The 17932-nt window shown below is 40.6% G+C and overlaps 1 protein-coding gene across 1 annotated transcript; it reads left to right on the top strand.

The window, feature by feature from the left end:
* Positions 1-1184: 1184 nt before the first annotated feature.
* Positions 1185-16073, top strand: slc25a10b (solute carrier family 25 member 10b). Its single transcript, XM_083764743.1, has 11 exons — positions 1185-1919; positions 6480-6599; positions 12148-12262; positions 12379-12427; positions 12744-12785; positions 12980-13023; positions 13148-13218; positions 13602-13694; positions 13881-13958; positions 14079-14135; positions 14694-16073. Exons 1-11 carry the CDS (start codon positions 1830-1832, stop codon positions 14793-14795), a joined length of 861 nt encoding a protein of 286 aa, XP_083620869.1. The 5' UTR covers positions 1185-1829; the 3' UTR covers positions 14796-16073.
* Positions 16074-17932: the final 1859 nt, after the last annotated feature.

Genomic DNA, 17932 nt, shown 5'->3' with positions numbered 1-17932 from the left:
CAGTGCTTGTGTCATAACTGTCATTTACGTCGTCTGGGTATTAAAATCTCTGCAGCGTAATGCAGAGATAAATAAACCAAATATGCCGAAATGAAAAACTACATTTAATGAGCAATGGAGCCAGGAACTCGACATCATAAAGAAAGGGAGGCTAAAGCACTGTGAACATATAGGCTACTGGCATCATTCTATGTCCCACACCGATGACCATAAGACTGTATAAAAAACCCCACAAGAAAGAGATTCAACATACCGGTAAAACATATCTAAACATGAAATAAAATAAATTGATTATAAAATGAATGGCCTTTGTGTTACCCTATAATTTAAAAAGGTTAATTTAATTAGCAAATATATGTTCTCTGTGGACATACTGCTGGAGATGATGGTGGTGAAAATCAGGTGCAATAGTAGTAGTAATAATAATATCTGAGCGAATCTGGGAGGAGGGGGGGGGGGGGAGCGAGCCCCGCAAAAGTGTCCTCCTTTCTGAGGTCTTGCAGGTGGCCACCCTACAAGAGGGAGTCTATACCAAGCCTCTCATATGATATGGACTATCTCTGACAGAAAATCTTAATGTAACACAGCTCTGTTTACATCTTTATTTTATTCCAATATATTCAATATTTATTGAGGGGAGCTAGCCCCTCCTATATACAGGTTTAATGTTTGTTTTTCCTTAGACAAAAAGCCATTGACAATGGACAGAGTTTAATGTTTGTTTTGTCACTCACACAAACATTAAATGCCATTAACAATGAACAGAGTTTAATGTTTGTTTTGTCCCATGTTTGTTTTGTCCTCGATGTTGTAAGATGATAAGAGCGCCCCTCACTTCACACGGGTGTGATTTCTTGCATATACATTGTTTTATCTCGATTGTTTTGTTCCACTTTTGCGTTGGCAATGTAAACGCGTGTTTTCTCGTGCCAATAAAGCTCATTTGAAATTGAGAGAGAGAGAGAGAGAGAGAGAGAGAGAGAGAGAGAGAAAGAATGGTTGACTTTAGCAGAACGTGTCTCTCGAGAATGTTGTAACGTTTCTCCTTAAAGAGACAGGGTGTTCCTGCATGTCTATGCAGCCGGAAGGAGGGTGCGTGTCACTTTAAAAACCGCAGGGCTGTTGACAATGAATGATAAAAGTGGGGTGTATTGTGAGGTTGTTGTGTAGGCAGGCTGAGGCTACACTGGTGCGGGGTGAACATCGTAGAAGAAGACTAGCTAGTAGCCGGTGGGGCGTTTGAAGCAGACCTCGTTGATAATAAACACACACTTCTTTCACGTGCACGTCGGCGAACTTTGGATCGACCACCACGGGAAGGCAGCTCCTCTGTCCGCAGTGGCAATTGGCTGCGCGTGCAAGCTCTCGCAGACAGATACAACCCCCCCCCCCCCCCCCCCCCTCTGAATGATCTGCTCCTGTGAGTCCTTCCTATCACGCGCTGACCCTGCATGCACGCAGAAGCTTCCACGCATCCACCGTCCGTGAGTGATGTGCTGCTGGGACATGATGTGGCGTGCGTGCGCGCGACTGCGCGTGGAGCTGCTGGTGGGAACCCAAAGTCCCCTTTCACCGTGACGCATTCGACCGCCCGGTATGTTTGAAGATTAACGAGTCCGAGACTCCGAGTGTATCATTTGGAACCACGAAGCTACACACCCGTGCTAAGTGTGGATTGGAACGCACTCGCAGCCAGGAGGACAGCAGAGCAGAACAGCAGCCAGCACTGTCTGCAGGCACTGATTACATTAGATATAGGAGGAAGTCACTGCGTTTGTTTGGTACGGTCCCGGGTAGCCTGTCTGTCTGTCTGTGTGGAAAGTGAAAACATGACGGAAAAACGGATGTCGCGCTGGTATTTCGGGGGGCTCGCCTCCTGCGGGGCCGCATGCTGCACGCATCCTCTGGATCTCATCAAGGTAACTATACTCGGTTATTATGGAGTCAGTAACGGTACAATATGCATTACCTTGAGACCTGTGTGCGGAGTCTGCGGACCTTAGAGTATGTGCGGACGAGGCTTCCAGCTGTTTCTTGAAGAGTGTTAAGAACATCTGTCCTACTACTGCAGTGGTTCTCAAATATGTTTTCATGTCAATGAATGACCCCCACATTAATCATGTGTCCTGCTACTAGTGGCTACGGACCCCCATCTGAAAAGTATGTTATGCCAGTGACCCCCATACAACATTAAAAAAAAAATATTTCCTTTCCTCCATGATTCTTTGAAAATGGCCAATGTTAACCAGTTGTTAAATTGATTATGATGCTATATATTAACACATTTGTCTGGGAGTGGGAACCCACTGGAAACCCTTCAAGGACCCCTGGGCCCACCGTCCCTGTACCCCACTTTGTGAACCACTGCATTCTAGTCTATACACAATGTAGAGAATACAGTACGCAAGTCGCAAACGCGAATTTCTTTCAAACACCTGCAACATTGTGTGTTGAATTAGTCTCTCTTTCCTTAAAGTGATGTCTCAGTCAGTGTGATACACCCCTTCTAATAGTTTTTGTTATTATCATTTTCTTTGTATTGACTCCTCTGCTATAGTGACATGACCCACAGCCTTTTAGGGTCTGTGAGTGACAGTGTCACATTTTCATGCTGGTGAAATTTTTGATTTTGAAGACGGATTTATTTTAGGTTATACCGTTAATATGATGAAGACACATTCAACACAATCACTCTCCCTTCCAAGCCCCAAGGTCACACAACACATGTCATGACAGCATGCACTCTCTGTTTTGGTTCACCGCTGACTGCAGTCAACAGAGGACACACTTTAACGGGTTAAACTTTTAGCCTTAAACAACAGCTTAAGGCAGTATAGGCTTACTTGGGAAAAATGTCACTGTTATTACATGTGCAGTACATCATAGCCTGCAGTGCAGTGGGGTAATAATCTTATTAGTTTAGTATTATTGTGTAATTACTTGGAACACTAGCATTCATATTCTGGGGGAACATTTGTTGAAAATAGAAGTAGATTGGCTATTTTCTAGGAAGATGTTAGCAGTAGAGTCTTGGATTATGGTCATGTGGTGGATAATGGTCTACTCTAGATCAGGGGTGCCCACACTTTTTGACTTCAGAGCTACTTTCAAAATGACTAGCTCAACAAGATCTACCCACCGAAAACAAATGATCCCATTGCTGAAAATAGTTTAAAACTGTGCCTGTGTATTGCTATGGCATTATCAGATGAACAGACTTGGGATGGGAAATAGAGGGGGAAATGGGTATGTTTTTTGTTTAGTTTTTTGTATATAACTTTGTAATGCTGATGTTTCTACTAAGCATTCTTGAATACAAAGTATTCCATTGTAGGTGAACAGGCCCTTTTTGATGTAAATCAATCAAGTTACCTTAATTCAGGTGGCAGATCCCAAAAATATTTTATTTAAATTATATATCATCATGTTTTAGTGGCATGTGATCTACCTGCACAGCCTTTGTGATCTACTGGCGATCTACCTTTTGAGCACCCCTTGTCTAGATACTGTGCCATTAGTCCACTCCATTAGTTTAGAAATACAACCTTGTTGTCTTTCCCAAGTTTCCCCCCCTGAAGAGGGAATCTTGACAAGAAAGTGGCCGCACTCGCAGAATATTTTATTTAGGACGCAGCAGATTAAGACATGAAAACAACGTTTTGGCCGCTACGCCTTCATCAGGGAATGTTGAAGGCTGTCCCACCTCTACATATGAAACAAGTATTAGGCCTGTGAGCTTGTCTCAACTTATTGACGGTGGCTGATGAATGTAGATGGTGGTTATGGTCTGGTAGGACTCGCTGCTACCGGAGCAGCAAAATATCTCTCTCGCTCTATGAACACACACAGTTGAGTGAGTTTTTGGCAGCACATTTCTCCACAGTGTACACGATTCAAGAGAGAGAGAATGATTGAAAGAGTTTGGAGTTTTGTACTGTGTGGTCGGGATACATGGTTCCAGTTCTACCGTATCTCTGTGTCTGTCCACACACACACACACACACACACACAGACACACACACACACACACACACACACACACACACACACACACACACACACACACACACACACACACACACACACACACACACACACACACAGTCACACACACACACACACACACACACACACACACACACACACACACACACACACACACACACACACAATCATGAAAAAATAAATGTATACAATGTATACATTTATTAGTATGTATACTATACATACTGTATATCATGAACAAAAATCACGCACACAGCTGTTGCTGAGCAACATCAGTTTTTATTCAAATGTCTGCATCTGAACAAAGTGGATTTGCGATTTTTTTCCCTAAATCTAAATATAGTTTAGCCTAATTGCACTGCAGTGTAATTTAAAATAGAGAACATGTGATTTACTGGTGTTTTACTGTTCTTCAGGGATTTGGCTTTGACTAACTAGACTCTGAATGTATCACTCTGCTATAGATGTAACATGGAAGTGTATCAACAGTCAACACCATGAAGCAGCACTGTTGCATTGTCCTCTTCTCTGCTCTCATGATCAGAACGTGGCATTTGACTCGGCACAGTGCTGACCATAGACATGTAAAGATAGACGGCGACGCCTCTTCCGGCTCTGGGGGGGGGCGCCTCTTCCAGCTCTGAGGGGGCAAAATCTTCCTGAGATTCCTTGCGAAGCATAGCAGGAGGCATGAGCGGAAGCTTGCCAAGCTTTGTCCCTTTGCCCCTTTTTGCACACACATTGCTCCAACGAAATGCAGCGGCCAATGAGGCATCTATTTTTTAACCCATTCTGACCTGAGATCAGATTCTAAAAATGTCAGTCGCTCTTCGATTTTTCAAAAATAGCAGACCTACAAGCTCGTAGCTTGTAGGTCTAGAGCTTGTAGATCTGCTATTTTTAAATAGCTAAAGCATAACATGATGCTGACACCAAAATGGGTGCCCGGTCAGAATGGGTTAAAATATCTGGTGCTGACTGGCAAAATTCTACTGGTTGAACAATGGAGGAAATTTGATCATGATTGAATCAAGACTGGTAGATAATAAAGTAGTGATTGATGGAATCATACCAAATCAAACATCCAACGCAATCAGTGGAAAGACATGGCTGCTTTTACTCGCGTGCTAAGACTGTTGCCTGTAACTTGCCTCCCACAAAATTAAAATGCTTCCGTCGTACAGTCTGAAGCATGGAAGCTCTGATCATGATCAAGTGAGAAAGCGCATGTGAAGCCTCCTCCTCGCTTCCGTTTCCGACAGTCGCGCTAATTTATCCTAATATACATCAAAATAATCAAAGCATATACACTATACAGTATATAGCGTATTGCTGCTGAGCAGAAATAGGAATTAATAAATGCAATTATGAACAGATAGCATTTGAAGATTGTGGAGTAGTTGTCTGGCTACACAAGACTATGTTTTGAAAGGCTCTGTGGCCTTCAAACTCAGGCATTCTCAGTGCTGATTGGTTGAATGCAGGCAGAGGCCACAGTTGGAATGAAGCCCAGGTTTATAGATAAGACCTTCACTGACAAGGGCAATTCACAAACATACAGAGGAGAATGGTTGTTCGCTGAGCTCTGCTTGTTTGTGTGACTTTAAAACGTGCATGTGTGAGTGTTTGTGTGTGCGCTCCTCAATCTACCATTTTAGAGATTTATTGAGTGACCTTGGCACCACCTGTGTAGCACAGTTATAATGCCTATCATTCAGAGCCAACTTTAGCAAACTGGCTGCACGCTGAAGCTGCATTCCCTCCTAAAGTTTTTTTTAATGTGTGCGGTAAAGTCCTGAGAGTCAATTTAATGCTGAGAGTAGAAACAGATCAGAATGGCCAGGTTTATTTTTACGCCCCCAGAGTTAAAATAAACACTCAGATATATACATAGCCTATATATATTTTTTTTATATTATTTGTATGAATCTGCACTCCACTGTAGAGTTGAACCTAGTGTATTCTGAACCTCACTCATTCAAACCTACTGGTCAGCCGTGCACTGGTCGCATGTTTTTTCGAAGTCTGTCCTCAAAAGTTGTATGCAGATAAAGACATTAGAAAAGCTGCAACCCATAACTTTGTGTGTGCATAATAAAACATTATTTTAACGAAACTCTATGGTAGAGTATGTTAATACAATAATTAAGACTGTATCGCGGGAAGCTCAAAAGTGCAATATAACTCCTCGACCTCTGCCCAAAGTTATGGCGCTCACACGGGATACTCATATTTAAACCCCTGATTAGGACATGAATCAGATTGATTTAATCTTCAGAACATCACTTGTTTGTCTTCATTCCATTGTGTGTACACTTCTATGGTCTATAGACAAGTCAATTAGTCTCTCGAGACGGACTGTTGGGGTGCTGTTTTTCCGTTGTTTGGGTTCCCAGATTGATAGATAGTAGACCAATTGACATTCTCTTTCAGCATGTTCAACAGCTCTAATGTAGGCTTCTGCTTGTCATCAGGTGCACCTGCAGACACAGCAGGAGGTGAAGATGAGGATGATGGGGATGGCTGTCCATGTGGTGAAGAATGATGGACTGCTGGCTCTATATAATGGCCTCTCTGCCTCTCTTTGTAGACAGGTGAGTTTATGAGCGTGTTCTGTGTGCTCGTGTGGATGACGTGTATATGTATTTGTGCACCATGCCTTAATGCACCGTTCAGTGTGCTCTAGGTCTAAATATTCCAGAAGAATTCTGTTCCAGTCAGCATTACATAAAACTGCTTATCATCTCCCTCTAGCTCGTGTTTGGTTTGGCATGTTTGTAGATCTTTTGTTCCCCCTGTCAACATGAGTCCACTGATAGCTCTCTGTGGTTAGTTGATTCAGCTACTATTTCTCTATGGTTATATTCACACCTGCAGTCATGGATGAAAAGCTTGCCTCGTACTGTACATGTTATGTCTTTCCAATTCCCACGTTTATCATTTTTGGATGACTGATGACAGATTAAGGCACTCAAATTTCTAATATTGATTTGTTTAATGTAATAAAACACACACACAAAATAACACAGTAAACAAGAAGGCTGAAATGCTGCCTCTTTTTACAGCTTACAACTTTTGTTAATTGAAATTGGAAGTCAAAGTGGCTGTGGTCCTGCTGAAACCTTGCCAAATTTTGTGATGCAAATCATGTCACAGATATGTTGTAGAGTCGACTGACATCACTGATTGAAACCTTTATTTCAGGGGAATCCCTTGAGACCAGGGGGTCTTTCTCAATAGCGCCATGTCTATTTGTCTGTCTCTAAATGTTTTGATGAATTGAACAATGTGGACCCTGTTGTAAACAAGTGTAATGCTTAATTGGGTCGTCCACTCACAGTTAACAGTCTTTGTATTGAGTTTGTGCTTGAAATGTACTGTAAATTCTGCAAACTGTTAATAAATATTTCAATCAATCAATCAAAGCCCTGTATACAAAAGGACATTTTCAACAATGATCTTACAGACATGACATAGACAACAAGGGACACATAAAAAACAGGTTTACATTTTTAATAACCTTACAATAACCTTAATAATAGAGAAAATACATCATATACTGTAACCAGATATAACTAGAACTGCACTCTGTCGAGTGCATACTTGCTTGTTGCACACTAGTAGGCCATAAATGGCCAACTAGTGCGCAAGCAGAGCGCGCATGTAATCTTTTCGCCCGCTGTAAACTGCCAAATTTCAGTATCTCTGTGAAGGAACGTTTGAAATGATTAATGTTTAGATGTAATTATTTGCTACCTACTATACATGTAATCATTTAGTATTAAGTATGATTCTAGTTTCTATCTATATAAGAAATACTGTTTTATTGTTGTAGATATATTCTGGATCCATTTTTTGTTTTTCAGAGACAAATAAATCATTTATATGTGTTGAAAAAAAAGGTATATAAACTGAATTAAAATATGTTATACAGTATACTTTTTCTGTAAACGGTGGAATCTCAATATCTCTGTGAAGGAACATTTGAAATGTGTAATTATTAGGTGTAACTATTTACTACCTATCTAATTTATGTATGTAAACGCCTATAAAAAAAAGTATATAAACTGAATTAAAAATTTAATTTTAATTTTAAATCTATTTCATGTTAGACTATAGTGATATTAATACTAAATCATGGTCAGAGTAATATGTGTCTCTAACTTCAATTTCTATAATAATACTTTCACATTTGTTAAAATATACATGATCTAAAATATTTCCGTAATCTGTAGTTGGATTTGTATTTAATTGTTTAAAGCCTAATTTTGACATGTAGGTCTTTATACTTCTTTCTATCTCAGTATTATGGTCTTCATTGAAATCTCCTATTATCAAAATTGTAGAAGTCGGAGATGATATGTACTGTATCATGTATTCGAGAAATGTGTTTAATTTTGAAAGGTCTGTTTTAGGTGATCTGTACATAAGAATGATATATATATTTTTATCTTTTACATGTATACATATATGTTCTACTTTCTCTAATATCCTGCTTTCAGTTGGAATTCTTTCAATGGAAATATCTTCTTTTATAGCAAACATAACTCCCCCACCTATATCTTTTTCTCTGTCATTCCTCATTGTATTGTAATTCGTGTTCGTTGTTTTTAATTTAAAAGTAATGTTATTATTTTTCTTTAAGTGTGTTTCAGTAAAAGCTATTAGATCCAACATTTCGAGTTGGGAATCTGAGTTTATATCTTCTAAATGTGGTAGATAACCTCTGACGTTCAATAATCCAATATTTAATGAATGTTTTAATGGTAATTGAGTTATTTTACGTATATTAGGATTTTCAAGAGGTGATTGTCGTAATCGTATCATTTCTCTCTCTAGGTTTCCTATTGATCTAGATCTGTGTTTACAACAGGCTTCCGTGTGAAATTGTCAAATGATCTGGAGTGTTGATATGCCCGAGTCTGTCTGCGTCTTCCTCGGAGAGTCCTGGTTTCAATATCTTCCTTCTTTCACTGTGCATAGGATAGCTGAGAGTCTTTGGCTGAGAGTCACCCCAGCTAACTGGTACACCTGAGAGTCTTTCACCCTTTCTAGCCTTCCCCCGTGGACGTGTCAAATGATCTGGATTGTTGATATGGCCAAGTCTGTCTGCGTCTTTCTCGGAGAGTGTTAAATGACTGAGCTTCTTGCGATATTATAACTTAGTTTTTGCATATATAATTATATACTTAGATATATTTTTAATTTTGCAAACCACACTAATATTAATAATAATTATGGTAACATTTTTGACACGTTGTGACTTTTATACATTCCAGAATCATAATGTTGTATTACATACGTCATTACTGAGAGCAGTTATACAATATCTATATACGTATATAGGCATATACTATATACGTATATCTATATACTCTATACTCTATACTGTATAAAGTGTGTAGTTGTAAGTTGATTAGCAGTATTCTGTGATCGGCCTGGTCCAAAAACCGTGACAGCAAAAAAACCGTTCCGCCATTTCAGGACCCCCCCAGAAAAACATCAAATCTGTGCCCGTATTGCTGGACCAATGATGACGAAATGACCATATTTCTTACGTCATCATTTAGAGCTAGTCATACACATACGTGTATGACTAGCTCTAAATGATGACGTAAGAAATACGTGTATGACCAGCTCTAAATGATGACGTAAGAGATATGGTCATTTCGTCATCATTGGTCCAGCAATACGGGCACAGATTTGATGTTTTTCTGGGGGGGTCCTGAAATGGCGGAACGGCTGTCACGACAAATGGACCAGGCCGATCACATTACTTGCGCGCTCTGCTTGCGCAAGTAATTATTAAGGATGTAAACTCTCAATTCCCATTTTCCAGCCCCCCAGATGGGTCGTGACCCCCAGGTTGAGAACCCCTGTGCTAGTACACCAATAGACTTGCAGTTGCTTCCCTGTACGCAAGAGTACTACACATCCCATAGTACACGTTGTTGGTACATACATACATACATACATACATACATACTGTACAAACTCTTCTCAGTGTGCACCCTGACCCCTTCTTTAGCGGAAGTCTGAATTGATTATACAGCCTTATCACAGCTGAACTGAATTGACTGTACAGACTTAACCCAGCTAAACATTACATTACATGACATGGTACAGTATGTTCTGATGACATATTTGAGATAAAGTAAAGAACACTATATTTTGGTTTAAAGGTATATTCAGTGATTTCACTCAAAAAACGTAGGTTTCGTTTTTGGCTGGGACCTAAGCCTTTCATCCAATCAGGATAGAGAGCCAAAAACGAAACCTAAGGTTTTTTGACCCCCAGGGGTTAACTGGTGACAGGGAGGAACTATGGTCAGCACACTCTATAGTAGAGAGGATTATCACAACAAAACAAAAAAATAAGTGATATTTGAATTAAGTGAAATCACTAAAGTAATGAACAAGATTCAAAGCTCAGCATGTAAATGTAATTATTTTTGTGTTATATTTATCAATGGCACATCATCTAATGTACTGCACCATAAAATAAAATAAATTGTCTCACTTATATTGTTATTAGTGAATTCTAAGGTTAATGTTCTATTCTCTTGTGAGTTGTGACATCTTATATTGCGTCTTTCTATTTCCTAACTGTGTCTTTGTAAAGACAAAAAAAGCAATTTCCTGTCAGGTCAAGGCCAAAACCAAATATGTAACCAATATCCTAGTACAGCGTTTCCCAGACCTATTTGGCCATGCACCAGGCTATATTATTCAGCATATACTTGCCATATATTGGCATAATCTGTTATATATATTTAGTTTTAAAATAAAACTATAGCACCACCATTATTAGCCTTTTCATGTCGTGCACCCCCTAGAAGGCGCTCGCACACCACAAGGGGTGCACGCACCCCAGTTTGGGAACCACTGTCCTAGTAGTAGGTACTATCGCCCAAGTAACAAGTTACACCCAATTGTGTTGATAGCATCTGTATAATATCTAATATTGTTACAAGTCAAATAAGGACAGGCAGTTCTAATGGGCGTTAAAAGGGTTGCAGCAGCTAAGTAGACGCAAATCTAATCTGTGTGTGTCTGTGTTTGTGTGTGTGTGTGTGTGTGTGTGTGTGTGTGTGTGTGTGTGTGTGTGTGTGTGTGTGTGTGTGTGTGTGTGTGTGTGCGTGCGTGTGCATTCGTGCGTGCGTGCACATGTGAGAGTATCTAGGACTAGGGTATCTAGGACTTTTGCAAAGTTCAAGTGGTTTATGAAAGACCATTGAAGACAGTTATATTTGCTTGGCCTCTGATCCTGTGTGTCTGTTATAGGACAATGCCCTTTTCAACACTTAAGACAAATGTAGCCTCTGCAGCGGAAGCATCTGGTCGAATAAAGGTCAAATGGATTTAGAATATAAAATAGTTTAGCATGTTCTGCAGTGGGGCTGTTTCAGCCCTGCACACACGCACACATGTCTGCACACCCCACCCCACCCCCTCCCCACAGTATAAAGTAGTGAAAACTAGGAAGGTGGGAGTGGGACCCTGCTGCCTGTGGCTGTCCCCATGAGAGAATATGAGAGAATAAATTGGATTGGTGGGTGGTAGAATGGCTGAGGCACTGTCACTGGCTTAACCCTGAGGCCGATTCCACAAATGCAAAAAAAAAAAGAAAAAGAAATAGCAGCACGGCACAACACGTTGTGAGCTTGTATATCTCCTATTTTTAAATGGCCAATGTATACAATCTAAATTGACTTTCCTGGTATAATGGGTTAATGTTTAGGATACAGGCAGGCACAGCAATTGATTATAGCCTAATTCAAACAGGATATTCAGTATGGAATATGAAAAATCTGACAGATCTCATGACTGGGATAATGTATATGGATTTGAGTGATGTTCGGACAAAATCTGTCCAATGGAGTAAAATGTGTTTTGCACACCATGCCTGGTTTTAAGCTCCATGTCTTGGATTTAGTATAGCAGAGGCTCCCCCTGGTGGTGGGATGAAGTGTAGTCTGTGAGGAGTGACTATAATTCAGACTGCTAAATCTATTTAACCCCATTTGTCTTGATTTCCTTGCATTTCCTCCATTTATATTTTTGATACTCATTTCCTCTCATGGTACGTGTTTTTTGCTTCTTAATCTTAATCTATCTCTCTGCTCTGCTCTTTGTCCATAGCTGTCCTATTCCTTGACTAGGTTTGCTATTTATGAGACAGTGAGAGACATGCTGGGCAGCACTAACCAAGGCCCCATGCCTTTCTACCAGAAGGTCATGCTGGGAGCTTTTGGCGGTAAGAGCGTGCACACACACATACACGCACACACACATACACGCACACACACACACATACACGCACACATACACACATACTGTCTTTCTCTCTGACATCTCTGTTTCTGCCTACAGGTTTCACTGGTGGTTTCATCGGTACACCAGCAGACATGGTGAATGTCCGGTAAGAATGCAAGAATTCATACACATTTCCTTCCATTATTATGAAATTAATTTCAAGGAAATGTTTCTTGGACACCTACAGTGTCTGCTGTATAAAATGCAAATAACATACTAGTACATAAAGACATGCATACACACAGCTGTCACCAATCCGCAATTACGTGCTACAAAGCCTACAAATGCCCAGAATCTTTCCTGGTGTTATTAATGCTACTATCTCGACATTGTCACACTTGATGACCTCATTTTTTTATCCATTTTACTAGTTGGTGTCAGAACAGCAAAACTAAACTACCGTAATTCCTGTTTCTTTGAAGGATGCAGAATGATGTTAAGCTACCACCAGAGCTGAGGAGAAAGTGAGTCCAGTTTTGTACAGGATTGTTGTCAATGTGTGTCAATGCTTTATGAACAAAAGGTCCCACGTTCAAAACTACAAAGATATAGTCAACAATCTACGCATATACAACTCTTGACGGTCGCTGCTGCTGGACATTTCTTGTGAGTATTGCATGAGTGTTGTATGACCTGTGTTTTTGTTTGTCTCTCTCAGTTACAAACACGCTTTCGATGGACTTGTCAGAGTCTTCAGGGAAGGTAGGATTGTACAACCCACCAGAATGGAAATCTACTTAATTCTATGCTATTTACCCTTGAATAAATTAATCTTTTTTAATCTTCCGATCACCTGATAAAAGCCTGACCTTTCCTTGTCCTGTAGAGGGTGTGAGAAAACTGTTCTCTGGAGCTACCATGGCATCCAGCAGAGGAGCACTGGTCACCGTGGGACAGGTGAGCTACAGTATGTAGAGGAGCACTGGTCCCCATGGGACAGGTGAGCTACAGTATGTAGAGCACTGGTCACCGTGGGACAGGTGAGCTACAGTATGTAGAGCACTGGTCACCGTGGGACAGGTGAGCTACAGTATGTACAGTATGTAGAGCACTGGTCACCGTGGGACACCGTTCAAGACCCACAGGAACGCGCCCAGGGTGCTGGCCCGGTTGGTTCCGGCGAGTCGCCCTGCGTCCGAAACGGTAGAGAAATGACAGAGTTACCGTGTGGCGGTGCCTCTACTGTACCCTCTACTGTCCTGCTTAAATACAGTCAGAACATAATCATTGCATAATAGCTAATGCTCTTTTAACATTAATGTTAATCCTGTTCCATCTAGCTGGCATGTTATGACCAGGCCAAGCAGCTGGTGGTGGGAACAGGCCTGATGGGAGACAACATGCTCACACATTTCCTCTCTAGCTTCATTGCTGTGAGTATCAGTCCGCCACCATTACCATTGTACCAATATTGGATTTATAATGTTATAAGGTATTTCATGTTTACAGTTCCATGATCTCTCTTTCTCTCTCTCTCTCTCTCTCTCTCTCTCTCTCTCTCTGGTTTACTTTCACACCTTTGATATACACATGGCCACTTATAAACGTTTGATTTGCAGGGAGGCTGTGCTACATTCCTGTGTCAACCTCTGGATGTGATGAAGACGAGGCTCATGAACTCTAAAGGAGAGTACTCGGTGAGGGCCTCATTCCATATTACTCCTCATTTACTGTATTTCTCTCTGCATCTCTCCTCCAACCTCTCGTCTATTCTAATGTCAGTTTTAAGTGTGTGTATGTGTGTTTGTGTCTACCAGGGGGTGATGCATTGCGTGCGAGACACTGCTAAACTGGGTCCCATGGCGTTCTACAAGGTTTGAGCCCATCACATGCACATCTCTGTCTATCGGGTGTATAGATTATGTCTTTGGATGAAATATTCCATATCATAGGAAATTTGAGTATTGAGTATTCACTGACAATAGAGCGTCGCACCCTTTCATGACGACGACAGGTCCAGGAAATAATTCCCCATGCATTTTTCCCATAGACATTACAAAAAGTATTTATTAAAAGATCTGTAAGCCTCAAACTGTTCCGACCAAAATATTGTGTGTGTTGTCATGATTTGTCACGATCCGAGTTGGCTTTGTTCGAGGCTTACAGATCTTTAAATAAATACTTTTTGAGATGTCTATGGGAAAAATGCATGGGGAATTATTTCCTGGGCCTGTCGTCGTCCTGAAAGGGGGCGGGACTGCGACGCTCTATACAATGGTCTTTTCTTGCCCTAGATTTCACTAAAAGCTTTTCTCTGGAATTACATATAAATAAGTACAGAATAAGATAAGACCCTGCCCTGTTTAATCTTTGAATCCTTAGTTAAAGGTGTTTAAAGTCCAAGTCTAATCATCTGTCTAATGCTGCTGCAGGGTCTTGTTCCGGCTGGGATCCGGTTGATTCCTCACACAGTGCTCACCTTCATGTTCCTGGAGCAGCTCAAGAACTACTTTGGCATCATCATCATCTGCTGAGCATGCTGCAGATGACCTCTGACCTTCCAAGCCCCTGCACCCCCTGCAAGGTCAACCAATGTGTCAAAGGCTGTCACTGCCCATTCCAAATCCCTGGTCCTTGCTCTGTTCTGGCCAATCACAAGGATTTGAAGAAGTGCAGAAGAATGGAAATTAAGTGAAGTTTCATGGGGTTGTGTAGATTTCCATTTTTCTTTCTCTCCCTGTGCATCTTGTCAGTTCTTGTGTGGAAACTGGAAGCCAAATACTCATGGCGACTTGCAGTGGCCCAATACTCTGGTAAGGGTGAACACCAGAATGCTTGTGACCCGTAGAACTGGAATTGCCAGAGAAAGCCCCCTTAAAATGAAGGCCAAAGTCTCATGTATTAGTTCCATCATCATCACCAAGAGACCAAGGAGTGGATTTATAGAGATTATTTAAATTGATATGTTCACTGGAATGACCTGCCCATGTTAAAATGCAAGGAAGGGACATCTGTATATATTTTTTATGATACCTGTAATGTTCATGGTACCTTTAAATCTTAAGAATAAGTGTTAAGTTAAGAGTTAAGGAGCATCATCCTCAGCATTTCTTTGATTCCATTCAACTACTGTTTCTCTGATACTTACTGCTAATTCAAAATGAGATTTGAGCTGTTATTAAGTTGATAATCTACAGGATGTTGTTCTTGGAGAGAGTGCTTGGGGATATGTTTACGCACTCCCTTATAGTAAGCCAGGACAGTGTTCATGCTTTAGTGTAGAGCTACAGTAACAAAGGGTACCTAACAGTTGCATACTGAGCATGAAATGTAGGATCCAAACTACAGTAAGAGTCTGATGTATAGTTCATTGTAAGTTATTAGTTCCACTACCGATTTACTCATTTCAGAGTACATTGCTTTGTTCCTTCCAGATTTACTTGCGCCAAGAGCCAGGCCTCCATGAACCTTTTCCCTGTAATAACCCTACATTTAAGTGCCAACTGTGCCTGCTGAAAACGGCACAAATCTCAGACACTAGGATAGACCCAATAATATGCGTCTCACTGCACTACTCTGAACTGTTGGATTAACACGTATGTTGATACATAACACTCGTTCTTGATTATTAACATGGCCCATGGCCCAATATTGCCATTCTTTCACTTGTTTGTGTCCACTATGCTGTTATTTTAGCATTGCAAACAAGACTACTAACTCTACTAACTCACCTTCCATAATATAACTTCTTTCTGAAAGTTTCTGTAAAACTTTTGACGTTGCGATTTATTGTTAAAGATAATTTTTCAGTTGCTTTATTTCTGATAGTGACAGTAATATGGAGACATGAAAGATGGGAGAGAGAGAAGGAATGACATGACAGTGCAGTAAAAAGCGTCGGGTCAGATTGGAACCCAGCCCAGCTGCAGGCATCCTTATTGATGAATTTAGCAGCTTTTAAAAAAGGATGCTGAAATATCAGAAGTGGCTTTGCTCATAGCCTACTGAGTACTGATATAAATGTCTTATATGTTTCAAAATATGCAATACATGTTCAATTCTTTTTTACTTTTTGTTGTTTAATAATTATGTATTTCTACATAAAACAACAAACAATTATTGCCTACTGTCTGTAAGCAAGTATGTTTGTATGTTTAAGCCAGTTTTTGTGTATTTTGAAACTATATATGACAATTTTAAGCCCTGATGTTCTTATTGGATATGATCTCTGTTGCCTTTTATGAAGCATCTCAATCTGTAGCCTAATGTTAACATCTCCTTCAGCCAAAATCTCCTTGTACTCCACTCAGGATGCTGCTGTTTTACAAGGCACTTTATTATAACCCTGGACTCATGCCAGTATGCAGACACTCTAGACTAGAACATAATGCTGTGTACAGTATACAATATAGTAGGTACTTATTCAAAGCTACGCACATGCTTCTCAACACCAAGACAGATGCATGATTCCAATGGGGAGGATCCTACCGATGTTTTGAGACTAGTCATTAGTTATCCTTTTAGAATGAAATATTGGATCTTGAGAATCAAGTCATTTTGCCTTATTGTTTGTGTCCCCCAGGGGGCAGTATGGTACAGTGCGAATGAAGCTCTATACAGTGAAGAGTTTATAGAAGCCAAAAGAATAGATGTCTATACCGGCTTGCTCACATCTTTGACAGTGTCACACGCTGAAAATAGCAGATCTGCAACATCACAATGTTTTGTGAGCTTGCAGATCGGCTATTTTCGTCGCTGACACAGTCGTACAACAGAGCATACATTAAGCTTGAGGCAGCCAGGCAGCCTGTCCCTTGTGCTGAAATAAATTAACAAAAAGAAAAGATGACATGATGAGCATTTGTCAAGAATGGTTGAGTGTAACCAGTGTGAATGAGATGGCAACAGGTGTTTGTGTGTGTGTGTGTGCGTGCTTGCGCGTGCATGGCTAAAGCTCATTACTTGAATGAAGTCATTCTTACTGTATCAGCCATAAGAAATCACTCTGCTTACGCAAAGAAATACAGAACAGACGAGCTGGAGAGACTGTTTGAAAGGCTGTTAAATTTTATTTCATGAACTAATTATTTTGGAAATAAATTACTAATGAAAAAAAAAGAGACTTGATTTCATGTTGTGTGGCATTGTTGTGTGAAATGTGTGAAATAGCCATTAGCCATTATTTTGTTAGTGACACGCAAACATGCAAACCAAAGCACAGTAGGTGTTGCTGTGTGAATGCTGGTCCTTGTTCCATTGCAGTGAAATGTACTGCAAGTGTGAATCAAACCTTGCCTACAGCATATGACAGCCTCATCATCATAACATGGTGACGCCAAATACCTATACAGAATGAATGGCATGACAATTCAGCGTGTGATCTTCCTGACATGACATAAGAGTTCAGTTGCTATGGTGAAATAAGAGTTCAGTTGCTGTGGTGAAATAGGAGTTCAGTTGCTGTGGTGACATTCATCAGTGTAGATGAAGTGAGTGCACTGGTTCTTGTCTTCTGTCACATACTCATGTGAGCGTTATACCCCACAGCCTTATTAGGAGCTTCCATCCATCACATTCCATGTGGCGTCTATAGTATTTAACTACATACACTACAGTATTACTGCCTCTTGATCCATTCGTTTTGTGTGTGTGTGTGTGTGTGGGGGGCGGG

This window comes from Protomyctophum parallelum (assembly GCF_964188405.1).
Source record: "Protomyctophum parallelum genome assembly, chromosome: 5".
Classification (NCBI taxonomy): Eukaryota; Metazoa; Chordata; class Actinopteri; order Myctophiformes; family Myctophidae; genus Protomyctophum; species Protomyctophum parallelum.
This window is presented reverse-complemented; position numbering and strand designations above follow the sequence as displayed.